The 25,073-nt window shown below is 46.3% G+C and overlaps 2 protein-coding genes across 5 annotated transcripts in view; one reads left to right on the plus strand and one right to left on the minus strand.

Moving 5' to 3' along the window:
* FLII (FLII actin remodeling protein) overlaps positions 1-20,253 on the plus strand; it is a 58,255-nt gene extending 38,002 nt beyond the window's left edge. Inside the window, exons 20-30 of the mRNA XM_060282402.2 lie at positions 524-715; positions 1,804-1,992; positions 3,342-3,481; positions 3,917-4,178; positions 9,742-9,896; positions 11,167-11,227; positions 14,133-14,261; positions 16,187-16,293; positions 17,530-17,635; positions 18,265-18,330; positions 19,452-20,253. Coding sequence (XP_060138385.1) covers positions 524-715; positions 1,804-1,992; positions 3,342-3,481; positions 3,917-4,178; positions 9,742-9,896; positions 11,167-11,227; positions 14,133-14,261; positions 16,187-16,293; positions 17,530-17,635; positions 18,265-18,330; positions 19,452-19,586 — 1,542 coding nt within the window. The 3' untranslated portion in view covers positions 19,587-20,253. The remainder of the gene's footprint in view (positions 1-523; positions 716-1,803; positions 1,993-3,341; positions 3,482-3,916; positions 4,179-9,741; positions 9,897-11,166; positions 11,228-14,132; positions 14,262-16,186; positions 16,294-17,529; positions 17,636-18,264; positions 18,331-19,451) is intronic.
* A 1,112-nt stretch (positions 20,254-21,365) lies between these two features.
* The window catches only part of LLGL1 (LLGL scribble cell polarity complex component 1), a 79,708-nt gene continuing 76,000 nt past the window's right edge, over positions 21,366-25,073 (minus strand). For all 4 annotated transcript variants that reach the window (XM_035132325.3, XM_035132324.3, XM_035132322.3 and 1 more), the window contains exon 23: positions 21,366-24,845. The gene's annotated coding sequence lies outside the window, so the exon portion shown is untranslated. The remainder of the gene's footprint in view (positions 24,846-25,073) is intronic.

The following is a 25,073-nucleotide window of genomic DNA, read 5'->3' on the forward strand; positions in this document are numbered from 1 at the left end:
AAAAATTTGTAAGTCGAATCCCATAGGAATGCATTGGGAGAAAAAATTCGTAAGTAGAAAAAATCCTATCTAAACCGCATCCAAGATGGCGGACGGAGCTCCATTCGTAAGTAGAAACATTCGTAAGTAAAGTTATTCGTAAGTAGAGGTACCACTGTATAACATTTTAAGTGTGTTTTAAGTGCATTATACAAATGTGACACTAGATGGCACTGATGGCAAATTCCATATATATTTTACAACGTTTTTTGTTTAAGCGTTTTCACAACGTTTTTTTATATCTGTGTAGATTCAGCCATAGTTACTTATGTCTTTGACATCTATGGGAGGGCGTTTCTTAGGGCGGGCGCCACTACTGAGAAGGCCCTTGGCTTACAGCAGCTGCTTTGAAATGGGCAATAACTGCTGTTCTGACGGGCCCCTTGGTCAACTCTGGCGCCAGGCCGTGAGGAGCTGCCGAAACAGATCTCGGCGGCCGAGCAGGGTGAACCGAAACCCTTCCTTCTTGTCTCCCCTTCCGCAGCTCCAAAGTCTGCTGGACACCAAGTCGGTCTACATCCTGGACTGCTGGTCTGATGTTTTCATCTGGATCGGCCGGAAATCTCCTCGCCTGGTGCGCGCCGCTGCCCTCAAGCTGGGCCAGGAGCTCTGCAGCATGCTTCATCGCCCCAAACACGCCATGGTGACCCGCAACCTGGAGGGCACTGAATGCCAGGTAGGTGGGTGGACGGGTATTTATTTATTTATTCATTGTTTAAGAACCCACATACCTTCTGTAGTTTCGTAACAAACACACCTGTTGCAGTTTCTGAACTGGATCTCCAAGGGTGGCCCCATTTAGAGAGCACTGTCAGTTTGCGTTTCTTAGTGCGGAAAGTATAGATCTGATGTGTAGAGAGATCTTTCCTATTCTGATTAATTCAAGAGGATTCTGGAAGCTTCCGTTTGTGAAAGAAGCAAGAGAAAGGTCTGAGCTATGCCTTCAGAGAAGCTGATTACAGCTGGCTTAAACTGGTGTTCTCATCTTTTCCTGTCAAGGTCATGCGGACTATAAAGGTAAGGCCAGAAGGAGCCTCTGTTTCACTTTCTCTATCTCCCTTCTGGTGTGGTGTTCTGTATCTAGTGTTAAGGTTTAGAGACTTATTATAAGTTTAAGTTAAGTCTTCTGCAACTGGATTTCTTGTGGATGTATTGGATTTGTGACCATTATTCTCATTTGTCTTCAGTAGCTGTAAAGTTCTGCTGGGTGAAATATAATTTCCTCCGGTTTATTTTTTGGGAATCGTGTAACGTGTTTTAAGTTGTTACTCTGCTAACTATACATTGGACTCTGCTCTGGATCAGTATTGAGTAGAATTCAAGGACAAGCACCACAGTAGCCCAGCCTTTACGGCTCTGCAAATGCAAGCATTGTGTGTTCATTTTATCCAGTTCTATTTATTGCATTTGTATCCCACCTTTCTCCTGGTTCTCATCTAATCCCCACAACAGTCGTAGTCAAAGGCAGGATAATCTGCTAAGAGGCAACGATTGCCCCGTGGCCAGGTGGGGATTTGAACCCCGGTCCTAGTCCAGCACTCTAACCACTGTACCACACTGTCTGTTGCATTACTTTGGCTGCAGGATGCAAGTAAACAAAGCCTGATCTCTGTGCGCTGCGCATGTCCTCTTGGGATCAGATGCCCACTCTGAAGTGGGCCACGTCAACAGTTGAGCGGGTCTGCCGGGCCCTGTCCTAATTTGCCGCTCAGTAGGGTCGAGTTTCCGGTGGTGATGTCTGTCCCTTTTTGCCCCCCCCCCCAGGTCTTCAAGTCCAAATTCAAGAACTGGGATGATGTACTCAAGGTGGATTATACCCGCAACGCAGAGTCGGTCAAGCAGGCGGAGGGCCTTTCGGGAAAAGTGCAGAAAGACTCCGAGAAAAAGGACCAGATGAAGGCTGATCTGACAGCCCTCTTCCTGCCCCGCCAGCCCCCCATGCCGCTAAGCGAGGTAGGCCTCAGGCGGAGCGGGTGGCTGGGCCGAGATTCTCCTCTGCATATTCACCTCACGTGAAGTGGAGGCCTTCTGCCCTGCTGCTTCCCGCCCCGGTCGTCGTCCTACCCCAAACTCTTTGCAGTCAAACCAAGGAGAAAATTCCTGCGCGGAATTCTGTAATTTGAAGACTCCGCCATTGCCCCCTGAGGTCTGTAAAATTCAAAGCGTTGGTGCAGACCTGGAAAGCCCTAAAAGGCCACGGTCCTGTGTACCTGAAGGAGCATCTCCAGCCTCATCGTTCCGCCCTGCCTGTGGGTCTCAAAGCCTCCTTTCCCCCCATTTTGGAGAGGGGAGGTTATGGTTTTGTTTTGTTTTGCTCTTGTTTTTATTAGGAATTTTGGGTTTTTATCTTGTATTTTGTATGACCTGGCCACAGTGATCCATGCGATGGTCACCTCTAGGCTTGATTATTGTAACTCGCTCTACGCGGGGCTGCCCTTGAAACTGACCCAGAAACTCCAGCGGGTGCAGACTCCTTATGGGGTCCTCACCGCAAGATCACATTCATCCAGTGCTTTACCAGCTGCACTGGCTCCCGGTGGAGTACAGGGTCAGGTTTAAGGTGCTGGTTTTGACCTTTAAAGCCTTATGCGGCTTAGGACCCTCATACCTACGGGACCGCCTCTCCCGGTATGCCCCGCAGAGGACATTAAGGTCCACAAATAATAACATACTGGAGATCCCGAGTCACAAGGTGGTTAGACTGGCCTCGACCAGGACCAGGGCCTTCTCAGTACTAGCCCCGACCTGGTGGAACGCTCTTTCTTGGGAGACTAGGGCCCAGCGGGAGTTGTCATCTTTTCGTAGGGCCTGCAAGACGGAGCTGTTCCGCTTGGCCTTTGGACTGACTCAGTCTGACCCTAGTGTTACCCTCCCCTAAGGCTTTATCCTACAGATATTTAAATGCACTTGTGGATTCCTAATTTTAAAATTGAATTTTAACATTGTCTTCAATCTGCATTTTAATTGAATTGTTTTTTATGCTTGCTTTGATATTCTTGCTGTTAGCCGCCCTGAGCCCGGTCTTGACTGGGAAGGGCGGGGAATAATAATAATAATAATATTCTCAGGATGGTTCACAGCATAATAGTAATAATAATAATTATTATTATTACTATTATGCTGTGAACCATCCTGAGATCTTCAGATGAAGGGTGGTATATTATTATTATTATTATTATTATTATTATTATTATTATTATTATTATTTATTTGACACCTCCCCACTGCTACATTCAGTCTTCCTCTTAGCTCTGCTGTTAGCCTCACTGCAGCTTAACACTTTCTCTCTTTCTTGGGGGCAGGCAGAGCAGCTCATGGAGGAATGGAACGAAGACCTAGATGGCATGGAGGGCTTTGTCCTGGAAGGCAAGAAGTTCGCCCGCCTGCCCGAGGAGGAATTTGGGCATTTCCACACCCAGGATTGCTACGTCTTCCTGTGCCGGTAAACAGGCCCTCCTTGTCCCTCACCCACCCACCTCTCAGCCATTGCCTCCCTCTTTGTTTCCCTTCCCTGTCCAGTCCGATCCAATGCAGAATCATGGAATTTGTAGAGTTGGAAGGGAGCCCCCCCCCAAGGGTAATCTAGTCCAACCCCGAGCACTGCAGGATTTGGACCGAATGAGAGTGTTTCCCTTGAGTCTGGAAAACAAGCCTACGGAGCCGACTTGCACTGATCCAGGCCACGGGTCCGCCTGGCCCCTCCACACCTCTCAGCCTGGCCCTCAGGGCTCTCCCCAAGCCACGCCTTCTTGGCCACCCCCCTTCTCGCTAGGCCACCCCCCTCGCTGGTCCCGCTTGGCTCTACCTTTGAGCCCTACAGTGCAGGTGTGGCCTGTGATCTGCGCTGAGTGAGTCACTGTGCTTTGTGCCTTCAAAGGTACTGGGTCCCCGTGGAGAGCGAGGAGCAAGAGGAGGAGGAGAAGAGGAAAAAGAAGAAGAAGAGACCCGAAGGGGCTGCCGAGGGAGAGGAGGAGGAAGAGGAGGAGGAGGAAGAGGTGGAGGAGGAGAAGCAGCCCGAGGAAGATTTCCAGTGCGTTGTTTATTTTTGGCAAGGCAGGGAGGCCTCCAACATGGGCTGGCTCACATTCACTTTCAGCCTCCAGAAGAAATTCGAGAACCTTTTCCCTGGGAAGCTGGAGGTGAGCGATTTCAGTTGTACTTGAGGGTTGATTTTGAGAAATCCCACTGGAAGAACGGTTATGTCCCTGTGGAGATGGCAGTATTGAGTCAGTGGTCCATGTGCTTTTGGCTTGCACTATTTATAAAGATTTGAGGAGTGAGGTTATCACCCCTCTATTATTGTCCATGCCGGCTCACTCAACCATTGCTATTGCGTCCTTTTAGCAGATCAAGATGATCAGGTGACAGCAAAAACTGCAAGGTTTTTAGTGGCGGCAGTTATTATTATTATTATTATTATTATTATTATTAATTCAACTTATACACTGCCCTATACCCGGACCACAACATATAAAATCAAACCAAAAGCAATAACCCAATAACACCCCCCCCCAAAGTAAGATCTATTTCTGGATTCTTGATGTAAACCCCCAAAATGTATTTTCTATACAGTGGAACCTTGGTTCTTGAACTTAATCTGTTCCAGGAGTCCGTTCAACTCCCGAAACCATTCAAAAACCAAGGCGCGGCTTCCGATTGGCTGCAGGAGCTTCCTGCACTCAAGCAGAAGTCGCGTCAGATGTTCGGCTTCCGAAAAATGTTTGAAAACCGGAACAATTACTTCTGGTGGTTTTTGGCATTCGGGAGCCAAAATGTACGAGTACCGAGATGTTCCAAGAACCAAGGTAAGACTGTAGTTAAGTTTTTACCTCTATCTTCAGTACATTTTATTTTATTTGCTATGGCTAGTGGCTGATGCAAATAAAGATTCTTCTGATTCTGAATTATTTCGGTGGCTGGGGGAGGGTTAGAAACAGAGATATATAAGCGAATTGCCAAATGGAACCTTAAACCTAGGATGCAAACCCCACAAAACAAGAATGACTAGGCACCATTTGCCCTTCTCCCGGGGGAGTCGTTTATTATTTCTATTATTATTAATTTCATTTCTATTCTGCTTTGCATTTTAAAGAAAAGAAAAAACTCAAACCAGCTTACAACACATTAAAATGTCAAATAAAACAACCCAGAATAATATAAAATTTGAGCTTCCAGGAGAATATTTCGCTCTTCCCCCATATTTATTTATTTACCTACTTAATTTATAGAGCTTCCCCACAGCAGAAGGAAGGCAGTGTGGTGTAGTGGTTAGACTGTCAGATTAGGACCCGGGAGATTAGGGTTCGAATCCCCACTCAGTCATGAAACTCACTGGGTGACCTCAGGCCCTAGAATAATTGCTTGTTAAACCAATTTTGCCCCTTCATGGATCAATGCCTTGTCGTGGCGAAGGGGCTTGAATAACTCAGAGAAGCTATGAGCTATGCCATGCAGGGCCACCCAAGATGGACAGGTCATAGTGGAGAGTTTTGACTAAATGTGATCCACCTGGAGAAGGAACTGGCAAGCCACTCCAGTATCCCTGCCAAGAAAACTCCATGGACAAAGACAACAGGCATATAAAAGTTATGACGCTGGAAGATGAGCCCCTCAGGTCGGAAGGCGTCCAACATGCTACTGAGGAAGAGCAGAGGACAAGTACAAGTAGATTCAGAGCTGATGAAGCGGCTGGGCCAAAGCCGAAAGGACGCTCAGTTGCGGATATGCCTGGAAGCGAAAGGAAAGTCCGATGCTGTAAAGAAAAATATTGCATAGGAACCTGGAATGTAAGAACCATGAATGGAGGTAAGCTGGATGTGGTCAAAAATGAGATGACAAGAATAAATATCGACATCCTGGGCATCAGTGAACTAAAATGGAAGGGAATGGGCGAATTCAGTTCGGGTGACTATCATATCTACTACTGTGGGCAAGAATCCTGTAGAAGAAATGGAGTGGCCCTCATAGTCAACAAAAGAGTGGCAAAAGCTGTAATGGGATGCAATCTCAAAAATGACAGAATGATCTCGATACGAATCCAAGGCAGACCTTTTAACATCACGGTAATCCAAGTTTATGCACCAACTACCGGTGCTGAAGAAAGTGAAATTGACCAGTTCTATGAAGACCTACAACACCTTCTAGAAATGACACCAAAGAAGGATGTTCTTCTCATTACAGGGGATTGGAATGCTAAAGTAGGGAATCAAGAGATAAAAGGAACAACTGGCAAGTTTGGCCTTGGAGTTCAAAATGAAGCAGGGCAAAGGCTAATAGAGTTCTGTCAAGAGAACAAGCTGGTCATCACAAACACTCTCTTCCAACAACACAAGAGACGACTCTACACATGGATATCACCAAATGGGCAGCATCGAAATCAGATTGATTATATTCTCTGCAGCCAAAGATGGAGAAGCTCTATACAATCAGCAAAAACAAGACCTGGAGCTGACTGTAACGCAGATCATCAGCTTCTTATAGCAAAATTCCAGCTTAAACTGAAGAAAGTAGGAAAAACCACTGGGCCAGTAAGATACAATCTGAATCAAATCCCTTATGAATACACAGTGGAAGTGAGGAACAGGTTTAAGGATTTAGATTTGGTGGACAGAGTGCTTGAAGAACTATGGATGGAGGCTCGTAACATTATACAGGAGGCAGCAACGAAAACCATCCCAACGAAAAGGAAAAGCAAGAAAGCAAAATGGCTGTCCAACGAGGCCTTACAAATAGCGGAGGAGAGGAGGCAAGCAAAATGCAAGGGAGATAGGGAAAGATACAGGAAACTGAATGCAGATTTCCAAAAAACAGCAAGGAGAGACAAGAGGGTCTTCTTAAATGAGCAATGCAAAGAAATAGAGGAAAACAATAGAATGGGGAAAACCAGAGATCTGTTCAAGAAAATTGGAGATATGAAAGGAACATTTCGTACAAAGATTACCATAATCAAGGACAAAAGTGGTAAGGACCTAACAGAAGCAGAAGACATCAAGAAGAGGTGGCAGGAATACACAGAGGAATTATACCAGAAAGATATGGAGGTCTCGTACACCCCAGGTAGTGTGGTTGCTGACCTTGAGCCAGACATCTTGGAGAGTGAAGTCAAATGGGCCTTAGAAAGCACTGCTAATAACAAGGCCAGTGGAAGTGATGATATTCCAGCTGAACTATTTAAAATTTTAAAAGATGATGCTGTTAAGGTGCTACACCCAATATGCCAGCAAGTTTGGAAAACTCAGCAATGGCCAGAGGATTGGAGAAGATCAGTCTACATCCCAATTCCAAAGAAGGGCAGTGCCAAAGAATGCTCCAACTACCGCACAATTGCGCTCATTTCACACGCTAGCAAGGTTATGCTTAAAATTCTACAAGGCTGGCTTAGGGAGTATGTGGACCGAGAACTCCCAGAAGTGCAAGCTGGATTTTGAAAGGGCAGAGGAACCAGAGACCAAATAGCAAACATGCGCTGGATTATGGAGAAAGCTAGAGAGTTCCAGAAAAACGTCTACTTCTGCTTCATTGACTATGCAAAAGCCTTTGACTGTGTCGACAACAGCAAATTTTGGCAAGTTCTTAAAGAAATGGGAGTGCCTGATCACCTCATCTGTCTCCTGAGAAATCTCTATGTGGGACAAGAAGCTACAGTTAGAACTGGATATGGAACAACTGAGTGGTTCAAAATTGGGAAAGGAGTACGACAAGGTTGTATATTGTCTCCCTGCTTATTTAACTTATATGCAGAATTCATCATGCGAAAGGCTGGACTAGATGAATCCCAAGCCGGAATTAAGATTGCCGGAAGAAATATAAACAACCTCAGGTATGCAGATGACACAACCTTGATGGCAGAAAGCGAGGAGGAATTAAAGAACATTTTAATGAGGGTGAAAGAGGAGAGCACAAAATATGGTCTGAAGCTCAACATCAAAAAAACCAAGATCATGGCCACTGGTCCCATCACCTCCTGGCAAATAGAAGGGGAAGAAATGGAGGCAGTGAGAGATTTTACTTTCTTGGGCTCCTTGATCACTGCAGATGGTGACAGCAGTCACGAAATTAAAAGACGCCTGCTTCTTGGGAGAAAAGCAATGACAAACCTAGACAGCATCTTTAAAAGCAGAGACATCACCTTGCCGACAAAGGTCCGTATAGTTAAAGCTACTGGTTTTCCCAGTAGTGATGTATGGAAGTGAGAGCTGGACCATAAAGAAGGGTGACCGCCGAAGAATTGATGCTTTTGAATTATGGTGCTGGAGGAGACTTTTGAGAGTCCCATGGACTGCAAGAAGATCAAACCTATCCATTCTTAAGGAAATCAGCCCTGAGTGCTCCCTGGAAGGACAGATCGTGAAGCTGAGGCTCCAATACTTTGGCCACCTCATGAGAAGAGAAGAATCCTTGGAAAAGACCCTGATGTTGGGAAAGATTGAGGGCACTAGGAGAAGGGGACGACAGAGGACAAGATGGTTGAACAGTGTTCTCGAAGCTACGAACATGAGTTTGACCAAACTGCGGGAGGCAGTGCAAGACAGGAGTGCCTGGCGTGCTATGGTCCATGGGGTCACGAAGAGTCGGACACGACTAAACAACAACAAAAACCAATTTTGGGAATTGTAGCTCAGGGAGGGAAGGTTGGGAGTCCTCTGTCAATTATCTACACCTTTAACTACATTTCCCAGAATTCTCTGGGGGAAGCTGTGATGCATTTAAAGCAGTTTCATGGTGCTCAGTGGTCACACGGACCAGGCTGACTGTTTGGGGGAGGCATGGAATGGAATACCATGGGAGGGAACATGGCTTTGAAAAGGATGTTCAAAATAACTTTCATTTTTTTATAAAAACAAAAAACAAAACCCAGAAACCTTCCTTTTGGGAATTATAGGGACAGAACTACCTAAATTGTATAGAGATTTATTTATGTATGCTACTATAGCTGCAAGAATGTTACTTTTCCAAAAGTGGAAAGAAGCCGAAGTCCCAGTAAAGGAAGAATGGATACAAAAACTTATGGAATATGCAGAAATGGCGAAACTTACCGGAAGAACAAGAAATCAAGATTCAGACTTTTTATTTTTTTTTAAAAAAGGAAATAGTTTATTGAATATTTACAGATAAATTGTAAACAGATAAAAACATTAGCAGGATTGTTGTAATAACCTACAGTTTCACAAGAGTATATATTTACACAAGAGAATTAAATTAGCAAGTTAAATGAATTTGGATATGCAGAAGATATTATAAAAAATAAATTTTAAGGAACCACAGAAAGAGGGGGAAGGAAGTCAAATTTTGAAATGTTAAATTGATTGTAAAACTAATGAAATGTATAAACTTGAAAAGTATAAATAAAAGGGTAGGGAACATGGCCAGCTGGAACCCAGAAGAAGGGCACTCTGCTGTGTGGTTATTTGAGTGAACCACTTAATATAAGAGGAATCGTGGCCATGGGTGGTACTGTACTTTTCCGTGTATTAGACGAGGGTTCCCCCCCCCCCAAAAAAGGGGGGTATACACATTCAGCGCTTATTGTTGACGTGCGATTTTCAGCCAGCCCCCTAAAAAAAGAGCTCAACAACTCTGGGCAATTTCCCCCCGTTTTCTTAAGTTTGAGTCCCCCAAAATAGGGGACGTCTTATACAAGGAGGCGTGCTATACATGGAAAAGTACGGTAACCCTCCTCTGCTCGTTCTTCCATCGTTTCAGGTCGTGCGGATGACGCAGCAGCAGGAAAACCCCAAGTTCCTCTCCCACTTCAAGCGGAAATTCATCATCCACAAGGGCAAGAGGAAAGCGAGGGACGATGGGCTCCAGCCCAGCCTCTACCACATCCGTACGAACGGCAGCTCCCTCTGCACCCGGTGAGTGAGTGGCTCTTGCCTCGGGCCCCTTTAGACCCCCGCCTTAAGAATCTTCCTTTCTGGACCCAGGGGCTTTGCCAGGTCTTCACGCCCACTTTGGGATACCGAGGCCACCCCTTAGGAATTGTGGGCCATTTAACTTTATTTGGGTTGGGTTTTTATAATTTATTAGTCCTGTTGAAATGAATAGGCATGACTGACTTGGCTCTGTCGATTCCAGTGCAGCTGCCCTGAGTAAAAAATTAGTTGATTATAATATTAGTCTGCCACCCTTCATCCGAAGATCTTGGGGCGCTTCACGGCATAGAAATACAAGATAAAAAGCGCAAAATGCATAATTTGAAACAAGGACAAACCAGTGTTGTTGTTGTTGTTGTTCAGTCATTTAGTCGTGTCCGACTCTTCGTGACCCCATGGACCAGAGCACGCCAGGCACTCCTGTCTTGCACTGCCTCCCGCAGTTTGGTCAAACTCACGTTCGTAGCTTCGAGAACACTGTCCAACCATCTCGTCCTCTGTCGTCCCCTTCTCCTAGTGCCCTCCATCTTTCCCAACATCAGGGTCTTTTCCAGGGAGTCTTCTCTTCTCATGATGTGGCCAAAGTATTGGAGCCTCAGCTTCATGAAGCTGAACAAACCAGTAACTCCCCCCATATATGTGTGGAGAGAGACATAAACACCCACCCTATAAACAGAGTTTACGCTCATGACAATCCAGTGAAATCCCTGGGGTTTAGTCCTGTCTGAACAAGGCAGCGGCTGACTCCAGGCACTCTGAACAGTTTGCAGTGTGAATCTTTAGAGATTATATTACACCCATGACAGAATTATAACGTAGAATCGTCTATAACTGAGTTGGTACCCTGGGCAGCTCTCTCTGAGGGATGCTGTCAATTGCAAGGAACAACATACACAGCTGCTTTATATGCAGAGTCGAAACATACTCTAAGCTAGTGTTGTCTACACTGACTGGCAGCAGCTCTCCTGCGTCTTTCCCAGCCCTAGCCCGGAGGTGCTGGGGATTTGAACCCAAGACATTTTGCACGCAAGGCAGATGCTGTAGCCCACTGGGCGGTGGCTCTTTCCTCCAGGCTAAACATACTCAGCATCTTCAGTTGTCTCTCAGAGGACGGTTTCCAGCAGTCTCACCAACCTCCTGGTTGTTGTTCTCAAAAATGGACGTCGTCACAATGGCAGGTGTTACTTTCACCTTTTCTGTGCGTGTTGGTGATTGCGATTGAATACCTTTTTTCTTCCCCTTTTCTTCCCAGATGTATCCAGATCAATACAGACTCCAGCCTTCTCAACTCCGAGTTTTGTTTTATCCTGAAGGTAACGTCTTCGTCAGCATCTGAGTCTAATACTTTATAGTCTGGTTTTCAACTCTTGTTCACATTTTAAAGTGGAATTAAACTCCCTATAGGATTTTATACTGCTGCCTTCTCTGTGGGGATAGCTTTAGCATACTCATGAATCAAACGTTTTGTGTCTCTTTTGTAGGAAATGCTGTGCTTTTTTTCTAAAAAAAATATATATTTTGGAGTACATTACTCTCATTTTCCTACTCATATTGAAATACTGCCCCTCAATGAGGCCAAACTTAGATTCACAAAATGTTTAGGGGTATGCGTACCCCTGCGTTCACCTAGAAGAAGAAAAAGCACTGAGGAAATGTATACTTTTTGTGCATTCTGTAATAAGGAAATTTCCAACATCCATAAGGGCTAGCAACTTGTTCTTAAAAATGAATTCATGAAAATGAGGTGCCTGAAAAAACTAAATTCCGCTAGTATTGAATTTTTGTGGCTTTTCTTGCATTTGGCAAGTCAGAGAACCTATTGTGCAACATATTCACTAATCATCTTTTAAAAGGTGAAATGGAAAATTTTGGGGCCTCTTTTCCTTGCTTCTTCTGAATGGTGATGCACACTCTTGCACCCACACTCCTGGATTAAGAAATACGCCAATCAGAAGTCTACAACCTGGATTTAAGAAACCATTTTGGATTGTATTGAACAGTTCTTCCTTAGATAGCATTCTGTTCAAGAGCACCCTTTTCAGAACAGGAAAAACTAATATTGATCTTTCACTGGCCACAACCAGAGTGCCAGGTCACCTTTCCGACAGCTGTGGGTCCCCCCCCCCTATTAACATTCTTATTAACAGCAATAATACAGTGGTACCTCGGTTTAAGTACACAATTGGTTCCAGAAGTCTGTACTTAACCTGAAGCGTACTTAACCTGAAGCGAACTTTCCCATTGAAAGTACAGTGGTACCTCAGTTTGCGAACCCAATCCGTTCCGCCGAGGCGTTCGCTCGCCGAAGATGCGCTTCTGTGCACACACGCGCTGCGCAGATCGCTTCTGCGCATCCGACACCGCGGAACCCTGATGTACACACTTCCGGGTCCGCGGCGTTCGTAAACAGAGGCGTTCATAAACGGAGGTAGGCGTAAACCGAGGTTCCACTGTAATGGAAAGTGGATTAATCCATTCCAGATGGGTCTGTGGAGCATACCTGCCAAGTTCGGGACGTAAAGATCCGGGATCGGCAGCGCGCGCATGACCGGAAGTTGCGTGACGCAACTTCCGGTGGCGCTTCGCCCTTCTATGGGCACCAGAAAATGGCGGCGCCGGCGCTGGAAGTTGCTTCCGCGCATGACCGGAAACACGTAAAAGCGACTTCCAGCGCCGGCGCCGCCATTTTCTGATGCCCATAGAAGGGCAAATCGCCACCGGAAGTCGCGTCACGCAACTTCCGGTCATGCGCGGAAGCAACTTCCGGCGCCGGCGCCACCATTTTCTGGAGCCCATAGAAGGGCAAAGCAGCACCAGAAAAATGGCCGCCGGGCAGAAGCCGATTTAAGGGACAATACCAGGATTTTTCACTAAACGGGAGACCGCCGGGAAACGGTAAGAAAAAAGGGGTTTTCCCGGCGGAAATGGGATACTTGGCAGCTATGCCGTGGAGTACTTACTGAAGGTACTCAAACCGAAGCGTACTTAAACCGAGGTATGACTGTAATAATAAAATTGCTTGGTCGCTTTCCCCACAAAACTGACTCAAGGCAGAAACAAACACTTGAAAACAAGAGTAAAAACAACCTGAAATGCTCAACAGCAATATGTATAAATGAGTCGATCCAATTCAACCCTCAAAAAATGAACAGGAAATTAAGGTCCCTGTCTTGACATCCTCCTATACTTTTGTCCCCCAACGCTGATGGTGAGGGGGTTGTGTTGGAAGTTTGGGGGCAGCTTATTGAGAATGGTTAAAGTGGAGTCACAGTTCTCCAAATTCCGTGTACTTTTGACCTCTTTTCTGACGTCCATATCTCAAATGGTGTAGCAGGAAGATTCAAGGACAAACCAAGAAACATTTCAACATTTCAGTGTATTATGGTATCAAAATATATTTTTTATTTACAGAATACCCATAGATACCTTTTCAAAATGAGAGCAAGGGCATCAAGTGATACTTAGGGCAAGCCTAGTTGTGTTTTCCAGTGTATTTCTTATTACCGGTAATTAAAAATTCTGTGTGGTGCAAGCAAATTGTTGTTCTGAAAGTGTGGCCCGGAGAAAAAAAGTTTAAGAACCAGTGGCTTAGACCAGGGGTCAGCAAACTTTTTCAGCAGGGGGCTGGTCCACTGTCCCTCAGAACTTGTGGGGGGCTGGACTATATTTTGAAAAAAGAAAAAAATATGAATGATTTCCTATGCCCCACAAATAACCCAGAGGTGCATTTTAAATAAAAGCACACATTTTACTCATGTAAAAACACGCTGATTCCCGGACCGTCCGTGGTCCGGATTTAGAAGGCGATTGGGCCGAATCCGGGCCCCGGGCCTTAGTTTGCCCATGGTTTAGACCAGTGCCTCTTCCAGGTATTTAGACCCATACCTGTATCCTGTTTTACAACTTCCTCACACTTCCGCCTCAGACCTCAAGATGAGAGGTGACCTTTAATGACCCCCTGAGAGAACAGAGAAACTAGCACGGCTGCCTTTGTTTTCTCCAGATAAGTCAGTTCGGTTGCAACTAGAAACCTTTCCCCATCTTAGGTATGTGCTTCCTATAATAAATAATCACCTTCTTACTCTGCAAGCATCTCTTTGCGTGCGATGGCAGCAGCCAAAGTCCACTCTTTAGCCGGACACACTCAACTCGCTATGTACGGAAACGCTCCAGGAGGTTATAGGTTTCTCTTTCAACATTTCTCCCCTTTTTCTCCAGGTCCCCTTTGAGAGCACGGACAACCAAGGCATTGTATACACCTGGGTGGGCCGGGCTGCCGACCCCGACGAAGCCAAACTGGCTGAGGACATGATGAACTGCATGTTTGATGACTCCTACAGCAAGCAGGTGAGTCAGAGCAGGAAAACAATGGCCATAGGGGGGTGGGTTGTGTGTGAGATGGTGAAGTGGACAGTTTCTCATCCTCTTTCCTCGCAGCCAGGGCCGGATTTAGGTTTGTTGAGGCCCTAAGCTACTGAAGGTAAGGCCCCCTGACCATTAGGTCCAGTCGTGACCGACTCTGGGGTTGCGCGCTCATCTCGCATTATTGGCCGAGGGAGCCGGCGTATAGCTTCCAGGTCATGTGGCCAGCATGACAAAGCCGCTTCTGGCAAATCAGAGCAGAACATGGAAACGCCATTTACCTTCCCGCTGTAGCGGTTCCTATTTATCTACTTGCATTTTGACGTGCTTTCGAACTGCTAGGTTGGCAGGAGCTGGGACCGAGCAACGGGAGCTCACCCCGTCACAGGGATTCGAACCACTGACCTTCTGATCAGCAAGTCCTAGGCTCAGTGGTTTAACCACAGCGCCCCCTGGGTCCCTCACTGAAGGTAGTGGGGCCCTTTAAATGTCCAGCTGTCCTTTGTCAACAACAAATTTATGGACCTAATAGGTATCTAAAGCCATTTGCACATAACAAAACATGTATTTTATCAAAGTAATTGTTGAACTGAAATACAATTAAGAAGTATATTAATAGTGAAATACGATTAAGAAGAAGTATATTAATAGTGAAATAATTATTAAGCTCTAACTTAAAACGATTTTTTATTCATAACAAAATAATGCAAACACATTGGCATTCGGGAATAACAAAAGTTCCTTTTAGAAACACAATTTACAAAGATCCGTAATTTTTTTTGGGGGGGGGGGGCAAGAGAATGGGGCCCTAAGCTATAGCTTGTTTAGCTTATATGTAAATCTGGCACTGCTTGCAGCCTGCCCTGGTTACAAAGCTATCCTGTTCACAAAGCTGTCTGTTCTCTCAGAGCTGGAGGGAAAGGACATCAGGCAGATTGGGGAAGGTAAATTGGGGGGTTGGGCTGGATGACCTCTGGGGAAGTTACAGTTTGCTCTGGTTGTTCACGCAGCCTGCAGGGGTTTCTGCTGGCGTGAGGCTGAACTGAATCCCATATGAAGGAGAGAGCCATCGAACGCTGCTAGCCAGGATGTCTCTGCTCTGCCTCCAGTTGGAGGCAATAATAGAAGGGAGAGGGGGGGGCCTGCCTTTGGTGGCCTCCTGAGGGCATCTGGTTGGCCCTGTGAGAACAGGATGACTAGGTGGGCTACTGGCTTGACCCAGAAGCCTGTTAGTATTTCATGCCTCCGATGCTGCAGATGTGATTGGTGTAAATCGCATGCCTGTCTGGGAAGACCGTGGGAATGGAAGATAGCCTTATTTCTTTTCCCTTGTGGGCACTGTTGGACTTTACTTTTGCTTTTACTTCTGTCTGTTCTCTCGGAGCTGGAGGGAAAGGACGCAATGATTCCTTTGTCTGTATGTGGTGTGTAAATACAGTAAATACATAGATTAGCTGTACAATGTCTCATTCTTCTCACTGTGTAATGCCAGAAGATTAGTGTGCATGGTTTATAAGGAGGAAGAATAGGGAATAATTTATTGGCCAAGTTCCAAACGTACTTGGAATTTTGCTTCGGCTACATTGCAATGTAAAATACGTACCTTATACAAGCACTGTTCCATCCACAATACAATAGCAATACAATACAATAGCACGGCAATAGAACTGGCCTCCCCTTCTGCTACACAACTACAAATTTAAAAATTTGATGGCACAAGGGGGGGGGGAACTGTTCCTGTGACTAGCCGTTTTTGTGTTATATGTCACTGAAGAAGGGGAATGCCTTTTCCAGAGCTGCACATACCAGAGGACGTTCATAGTTTGGGGCTGTGGGGGCACCCCAGGGTGTTTTCCCAACAAAGCCTTGTCTCACCTGCCTCAAAATGGCCACTCCCCCCTCTGTTCCAGGTGATAAATGAGGGAGAGGAGCCGGAGAACTTCTTCTGGGTTGGAATTGGTGCACAGAAGCCTTATGACGGAGATGCAGAGTACATGAAGTATTCTCGCCTGTTCAGGTGAGAGCTGGCAGTCTTCCTCTTGGTCCTCCCCTTGCTCTCTTCCTTCCCGTGCTAAATACTTTCCCCGCTTCAGAGAGGCATTAGCATAAGCTTTGAAAACGATGGGGGGGGGCACCGTACAACGGGGTGGGGGGACCTATGGCTCTGCAGTGCTTGATGGACTCAACGCCCATCAGTCCTGTTCAGCATGGCCACAGGGGTGGGCAATGTTACTGTGCCCTTCCTTCAGCTTCTAAAACCTCACGCCCCTCCGACATGCAATTTCACACAATCCCATGAAGTCACAAAGTCCCAACTTGCATTATAAACCTGATTTTTTTAAAAAATAAAATTAAAAAATCCTCAAGCCATTCATAAGAAGCGTAATAGCTAGTCCTGTTTCCAGAGAGGTTCCATCAAAGGCCACAATCACACCGAACATTTAAAGCACTAGGATATTACAGCCATAGCTTCCCCCAGATAATTCTGGGAGGTGTAGTTTGCTGAAGGAGGCTGAGAGTTATTAGGGGATGCCCTATACCAGGCATCCCCAAACTGTGGCCCTCCAGATGTTTTGGCCTACAACTCCCATGATCCCTAGCTATCAGGACCAGTGGTCAGGGATGATGGGAATTGTAGTCCAAAACATCTGGAGGGTCAAAGTTTGGGGATGCCTGCCCTATACGGGTAGGCAAACTAAGGCCCGGGGGCCAGATCCGGCCCAATCGCCTTCTAAATCCAGCCCGCGGATGGTCCGGGAATCAGCGTGTTTTTACATGAGTAGAATGTGTCCTTTTATTTAAAATGCATCTCTGGGTTATTTGTGGAGCATAGGAATTTCCTCCACAAAAATTTAGTCTGGCCCCCTGCTGAAAAAGTTTGCTGACCCCTGCCCTATCCTGTTCACAGAGCTACAAATCCCAGAGAGCGGTTGAACAATTCTTCTCTCTTCCCAAGGAACTGTGGGAATCAGTGCTATTTGAGGGGAGCAGGGGTCTTCTAACAACTCTCAGCACCCGTGAAAAATCTGTGGCTCCCAGAAATCTTTCCGTGACCACACAATGATACCACTTTAACTATTGTGGCTTCCACCGAAGAACCCTGGGAACTCTAGTTTAAGGGTGCTGATAGTTTGGAGATTCCTTTTGGCCAGGGATTAAACCCAAGGCCATCTGCATGAAAGCAGGGCCTTTGGCACTGATTTTACTGCCTTTCCCCATTTTACTGAAATTCACTTCTGGCCTTGTCCCTCAGGTGCTCCAATGAAAAGGGCTACTTTGCTGTGTCTGAAAAATGCTCGGATTTCTGCCAAGACGATCTGGCGGATGACGACATCATGCTCCTAGACAATGGGCGTGAGGTAAGGTTTTGGGCATAGGGGGTTTATTTAGCGAGGGCTGTTAGAAATATGGTTTTGGGTGTGAGGAATTCAAATCTGCTATTTTTGCAATTGGACAACAATGGGTTTGGTTTAAGTCTACGTTGGATGAACTAGCACATAAACTGCTTTTGGGAAACCAAATAATTTTATTTTTTCCCTTCTGAAAACGTCAGGTAATTAATAATATATAACTGCAATTACTTGGCAATCATTTTAATGATTTCTGTGCATACCTTTTACTTACCAAGCAAAACTGAATTTTGTTAATTTGACCAAGATATCTCTTAATTTCCAAAGTCGTGTTATAACTTTTTAGCACCCCTCATTTTTGGAGATTTGAAAGTTGAAAAATTCAGTGCACCCTAATGGGGAGTTTTGGGGCTGGGCAGCTCCTCCCAGCCTCTCAGAAAGAGGGGGGGGGAGGACTGTTTTTAGTGTTGTAGGGCGGGTAGAAAATGGGAGCAAAATCTGTGAATCGGGACATGAGAGAAGACTCTTCCCCCCTGCCAAGTGATTATTTTGAGATACCTATTTTAATTTTTATTAAACTTGTGTTTCTAACCTATTCTTGACTTTTTTCTCTTCTCCCCCCCCCCCCATCCTGGCAGGTATACATGTGGGTAGGAACACAGACCAGCCAGGTGGAGATAAAGTTGAGTCTCAAAGCCTGCCAGGTAAGGAAGGACACCTCCAGATCTCACAATTGCCCAACAGTCCTAGGGACTCCATCCCCAAAAAATCTTGATTCAGAGCAGATTGCGTTTCATTCAAAGCATTGTATAGTTGGCAGGGATCTCCAGCAATGCAGGGATACGCAGCCGCCCCACACGGGGATGGAACCTGCAACCTTTTATAAGCACCGGGCTCTAACCAATGGAGCTATCCAGGCAGGATTGCTGTTTCCCACAAATCCTGAAACCGGCTCATCGTTTAGATCGCTCTGCTTGTGGAGCATGGCCCAATTACTCGTGGGGGTCGTGATTTGGGGCAGGGACCACAGCAATCTCCTTTTTTGGCTATTTGCAGGGAACCATTTTTCAGTCGAGGGCCGCATTTCTGTTGGGAATCAGACAGCAGGGGCCGCAGGGCAGCCCCTTTCCTTCTGCCCCATCCCCCTTTCCACACCACCCAATCCCCAATTTCCCTCTCTTTGCCCAACCTCTTCCCTCCCACGAGACCAGGGTGAGGCCTGTGCCTCGCCTGTAACCGGCCGATAGGAGAATGCCAAACCTGAGACACAGGCAAGAACAGTCGAAGAGCGCTGCTGGATCAGGCCAATGGCTCCTCTAGCCCAGCGTCCTGTTCTCGCAGTAGCTAATCAGATGCCTGTGGGGAACCTGCAAAGCAGGGCCTGAACACGACAGCATTGTCCCTATATCACAAGTGTTTTTAGGTTGTTAACATGTTTTAATTTACTTTTGATTTGCACCGTTTGCAGCCCTGGAACTCCCTTGGGGAAGGTCAAAGTGGAAATGCAACCATTTTCCCTTGTCCTTGCGTGATGTGTTTTTAATGATTTTTTAAAAAATAAATAAAAAGATTGGCTTTTAGGAACTGTCTGGTTTAGACTGTACATTAAGGTGCTCCGGGAGCCTTTTTGGCTGAGCAGCAACGCTTAAAATAAAAAGAAATGAAAATAATTTTAAGCTTGGAAGATAGCTGGACAGGCTCAGCAGAGGTAGTACTGGGGTTGGCAAGCCCTTGGCGGCCTAATCCAACCCTTTTATATGTGTGGTGTAGGGAACCAACATTTTGTTTTCTCCTGCCTCTGAACTTGCCCCCGTTTCCTCTACAGGTATACATCCAGCACATGCGCTCGAAGGACACAGCTCACCCGCGGAAACTGCGCCTGGTTCGGAAAGGCAACGAACCGCCTGCCTTCACCCGCTGCTTTCATGCCTGGAGCGTTTTCCGGAAGCCTCCAGCCTAAGCCGCTCGCTGGTGGCTGAAATCTTCATTGGACTTTATGGCACCTGCTGGACCTCAGCGCTCAAGTAGGGGTGGTACAGCTGTATCCTGTTCCCTTAAAAAGATCAGCCGATTGGACAAAATTACTAGAGGAGGAGCTAGAATTTGCTCCTCCCCTTTTAAAGAAACAGCACCGGCCTATTCTCCCCCCCCCCTTTACAAACCATTTTTCACCTACATTTTTCTCTCGCCTTTCACTCCTTGGGGCAGTGAAATAGATGCTGCCTAGACCCACTCTTGGGAAAACATCGCCGCTGGAACTCTTCCCACAGCTACAGCATCACTATGTTGAGTTTGTTGGTTTTTCCCACTTGCACAGAGATCTTTTTTATATAGTATATTTAACAGAACGCACGTGAGCTGTGACTTCTTATTCTGCTCTTTGAGAGCACTGCAGCCTGTACCCAGTTTGAAGTAGGGTCTGTAACACCAACCTCTCTCCTGCAAATGGATGGCCTGTCTCTTTTTAAAGTAAGTTGTGTGAAGCTGGGCAGAGGAGTGAGACTACTGGCGCCTTCAACTTGGGCAAAAGGGTTCGTTGTGCACTTAAAAGGCTTCAGGAAAAAACGTAACAGAGAAGTCCATTTTAAAAAACAGATAAAATAAAATCGAGTTTATTGCTTTTAAAAGTTGTTATCTGCTGCTAGTCCTCATGGGCGCGAAAAAATGTCTCCTTTGAAATGTATGGTGGCTTGTGCATTTTGAGGAAAAGGCAGGCATAGCTTTTATCTATAAAAACCTTACCATGCAATCACTGCAGTTGTCCTTTTATAGGTTAGTATTTTGCAAAATTTCTGTACAGGAGGAAGAAAGTGAGGCTAATTTTAAATTCTTGCTTTGGTGACTGGCCTGGCCTTTCATAATATTGCTTACTGATGACTGCCTTCCAGCAGAGTAACATTTTTAAGTGTTGCCCTCTTTACACTGACTTTTCTGTGTCAGAAAGGGAGAACCCTTTTCAGCTGTAAAAGGCAGTCATAGCTGTAAAAGGATTTGGACCTGTTCTAAGTCATGTCCATGCTAATCTCAATCTAGTATAAGGTGGGTCCTTAATCTGCTTAGCTCTTCAGTGGGGCTGAGGCTGTGCTGGAACCAGACTCTAACCTAAGCAGGACATGGGACAACCCCCACCATCTCAAAGCCCCCTTCAGAAGGCAGGAAGTTCCACTGCCTTCTTCCTCCCTGCACTGCCAGCGGTGGTTTCACCCCCGGTCCTTCGTGGGGCTGACACTGCTGGTTCCTCCTTCCACTTTTCAACATCGTGACATGTCCATATAATCTCAAATTCTGGCTGCTGATACAACACAATGTGGCCTCGGATGGCAGCAACGGCCCTGTGAAATGGGGCTGGGGAACTGGATCCCACCTATCAGTGGCCTGACATCACGATTCTGGGTACATTTGAACATGGCAGTCTGCACATTCCACTCGCTTAGCTGTTCTGTGATGTTTTCCCATTGCTATTTGCATCATTCCCACCTGGAAGGACATCCCAGCACAACAAAACATGAGACCTAAAAAAATAAAACAATGTTTTCGGTGTAAGAAGCTGCAGGATTTTCTGCAGGGACCTACAGGTTATGAACGGATTGGAAACCAAGGTGTATATTGTGAATGCTTTGCAGACACAAAACAGTATTGATCACATTTAGCTTCCTCCAATACCATCACGAGCACAAAGTCGTCATGAGCCCATAATTAACAGGGAACCTGGAACAACAAGCCACACATAAGCTTAAGATATTATTAAATGCTTTATTTTTTCCATTATTAAAAACCTGTATTAATAACTAAACAATGCTAAATCCGTCATCTGAGCAAAACAAAGAAGGTCCCAACAGAGAGGGTACATTCTACCAAGGAAACTAACCCCCCCCCCAACTCAACTCCCTTTCACAATTAAGTCTGCCAAAAAAAAAAAAAATTAAGACACACAATGGCACGTTTCCACCATAGAACTCTGCTCTGTCATCCGCTCACAAACATGCGCACCCGTGCAAAATCACACACTCACACATGCACGCCTGGGTTTGGGGGGAGGGGGCAAGGAAAATCAAACCGTACCAAAAAAAAACAACATCTGACAAAGAGTTTCATGTGATGTCATTATCAGGAGGCAACGTCTGGGCATTAAGCAGCGAGGAAATGATCCCACGCATGGAACAGCCAGCCACAATCTAAGGCAGAGCCTGCACTATTTTAAGACTTAATACCAGCTTTCGCCAACTTGGTGCCTTCGAGATGTTTTGGACTACAACTCCCAGCAGCCCCCGTTGGAGAAAGCTGCTCTATGTTCCAGGCCTGAGCCAGCATTTGTACCTGTCAGAGATCCAATTTTACAAATATATATAGTGGCTAGCTCCCCCCTCTCCCACGTGGCCAAACTTTTCTTGGCACTAAAATGTCAGTGGTGGGCACGAAAATGAGGAAACAACTCGTACTGTAAGACCTCAGCGAAAGATGGAAAAAAAAAACAAGCCAAGACCTGAACACAGCGCCTCGTCGCTGCAAAGGTTACCTTGGCCACAAGACAGGCTGCAAAGGCCCAGAGGAGGTAAAGCCAAAGAAACAGGAAAGTAGGAGGTAAAGCCAAAGAAACAGGAAAGAGATGACTGCTTATTAAAGCAGAGGTAGAGGAGGAAATTCAGGGCCTCCCAAGTGTTTGCTGGGCTGCAACGTCCATCCTTGAGCAAGGGCCATGCTGGGAACTGGAGTGCAACATCTCGAGGGATGCTGGTTCTCCACCCCTGTATTAAAGGCTGCCTGACACCCTCCGCTCACCTGCCTCCCAAGAAACAGAGGAAGAGAGAAGCATGTGGCTTTCCACAGGCAAAGGAAGAGGGGTAAGTCCAGGCTTAGCTTAGCCACTTGTAAGATGCACCTGGATGTTTTAGGTGGATGTGGCTCACCCCAAACAGAGAGAGCAAGACTTGCCGCAGTCATTGCACGTAGCCATCTCTAAACCCATTCTCCAAAAATCCTCAAGCGGATTACAAAAACCCAGGGCCAGGGGCTGGGAAAAAGAGTTCCACCTTTCGACACAAATAAGGTCCTACAGATTTCCGACATCCCACTTGCTTGGCTGGAAAAGAAAGGTTGCCTTTTAATAGCAAAACAGCATTTGGCAGCTGTTTTCAGAGGGTGGCCTGGAGCTGGTGACTTGGGAGCCCTTTCGAGTTCAGGATTCATAAATAAACGGCCTCGAAAATGTGACACGAGGGACAGAATCAGATGGGGGAAGGAAAGCGTTGCAGCCTCTCTGCCTGGCAGATGCACCAAAGATGCTTGGGCTCTCCAGATGTTGATGGACCACAACTCCCACCATCCCTAACCACGCTGGCTGCGGTTGATGGGAACTGATGTTCCAAGAACATCTGGAAGGCACAGATTCCCCTCTCACTGTTAAGGGGGGAGATAACACTAGGCAAAAAAAGAAAAGAAAAAAACAGATCTAGCTGCTTGTGTTAAACTCGCTGGCTTCAAACACCAGTACATGATCATAACACACTCGCCACCAACCAGCAGAGATAAAATGTAATAAAGGTGCCATCCCAGGGCCACATCTGCATAGCAGTACACTTTTGAACCTGCTGCCAAAGTCCCACAGCATACTAGCCTGCTTCCTAAACGCACCTGAAGATCACTCGGCAAAAAATGCATGTCAACTGAGTTTTTTGCCACCTCGTTGCTCTGTAGGCGGGTCACAGGACTGGCATCAAACAGAAGGGCCCAAAATTTCAGGAAGGAAGTTGCCGCCTTGTCGTAATAACTGGACCCAATGCTAGGCTCCCTTGGGTCGGGGTGTGTGTGAACCCATGACCCTCCAAATATTGCTTGACTCTTAACTCCCAGCAGCCAGCAAGCACAAGGGTCTGGGGTGATTGGAGATGTCGTCTCACGACACTTTGAAGGCCATCCTTTCAGATAAGGCTGAGAAAGCACATGGCGGAGCTCTTAAAGAGCACTGCAGTGCGAGATGCAAACACTTGTACTTTAGGAGTTACACATTTCCAGTGTCGCCTCATGCACCTCTCCTCCTTCCCCGCCACCCATCCTAAAAAAAATGCACAGTTCCTAGAAAAGGAGGATCAGGGGAAGCCATCCAACAGGAGACCCAGGAAATTCACTCGGACGTTTTCTTATTCGGTGCGAAGCTTGCAGCCATGCAGAGGTAACAAGAGCTCTCTTGAGCGGCTGGTTAGAACTTCAACCCCATGGAGGGAAGATGTGCAAGCTGCAGGTGGGTTTCCTCACGGATCCGTTTCCCGAAAACCTGCCTCTCGAGAAACACACCACATTCATGCGCACCCAATTCGTACAGCTGCACCGCTGAAAGAAAACCCTTCTGCCCAGCTAGACAAAATGTTCTCTGCAAGCCAAGAACAAAATAACAACTTTCCGCCAGTATTACAAAAGAATTTCTTCAGGTTGGGCTCTTCTCCAAAGAGTTCCCCACTAGCACCACGGAAGTGGGAGGCGTTTTGCCATGCGATCAAGGCTGTTTTCCCCAGCCGGCTGATGCACCAGAAGTAGGGTGGGATGGGGTGGAACAGCTCTCAGAAAAGAGGGGGGAAGGAGAATCTGGAAGTATGTAAACAGCAATTCAGCCACTCAATCCCAAGAGGTTTCAGAGAGGTGTACCAGGAAGCGGAAACAAAACCATCCGTCAAGTGTGTCTGTATATATCTAAAAAGGCTCCTTTTTTCGTGCAAAGTTTGATGCTGATACCTCGGCCAAAGAGAGAAGCTTGTTCAGTCTCGGTGAGATCCTGACGCCACAGGCAGAACCCTCCCATGCGCCCACTTTGTGTCTCGTTTTTGCTTTTTTGGAAAAAGGTTTTAAGAGTTTTAGTGTGTGTGTTTTGTGCAACGGAAGAGACAACTTGGTCCTGTCGAAGAAGGTGGCACATTTTCCTTTTCTTCATTTTTTTTAAAGAAGTAGTTGGTGAATGCAAACTTGGGAGAGGTGCCGAGGAAGAGGTGATAGGGGAGACCCCCCCCCCAGCGCGAAGAAATCTTCCTCATGAGTCCCACTTCCAGGCCGTGCGGTAGAAAAATGTTATGACTCTTTGTAATTAAGAAAAAGGAAGAAAATGCAGAACAGGGTCTCTGGAAGGAGAGGAATAGGAAAGGCCAACGGTCTGTTAACCACACAGTCAGAAGTCTTTTGTCTCCGGGGGGTGTCGAGTGCCAAGACAGGCCAATTGGACCTTGTGTAGTCTCTGAAGAAGGAACACAGAATCATGAGCTGGATATTCTGCAACTAGACACATCCAGTTACAAAACTTCAGTTTCCTTATTTTGAAAAGCCTACACTCTCTGCTTAAAAAGGTAAAGGTAAAGGGACCCCTGACCATTAGGTCCAGTCGTGACCGACTCTGGGGTTGCGCGCTCATCTCGCATTATTGGCCGAGGGAGCTGGCGTATAGCTTCCAGGTCATGTGGCCAGC

This window comes from Zootoca vivipara, chromosome 13 (genome assembly GCF_965207765.1).
Source record: "Zootoca vivipara chromosome 13, rZooViv2.hap1.1, whole genome shotgun sequence".
Lineage (NCBI taxonomy): Eukaryota > Metazoa > Chordata > Lepidosauria > Squamata > Lacertidae > Zootoca > Zootoca vivipara.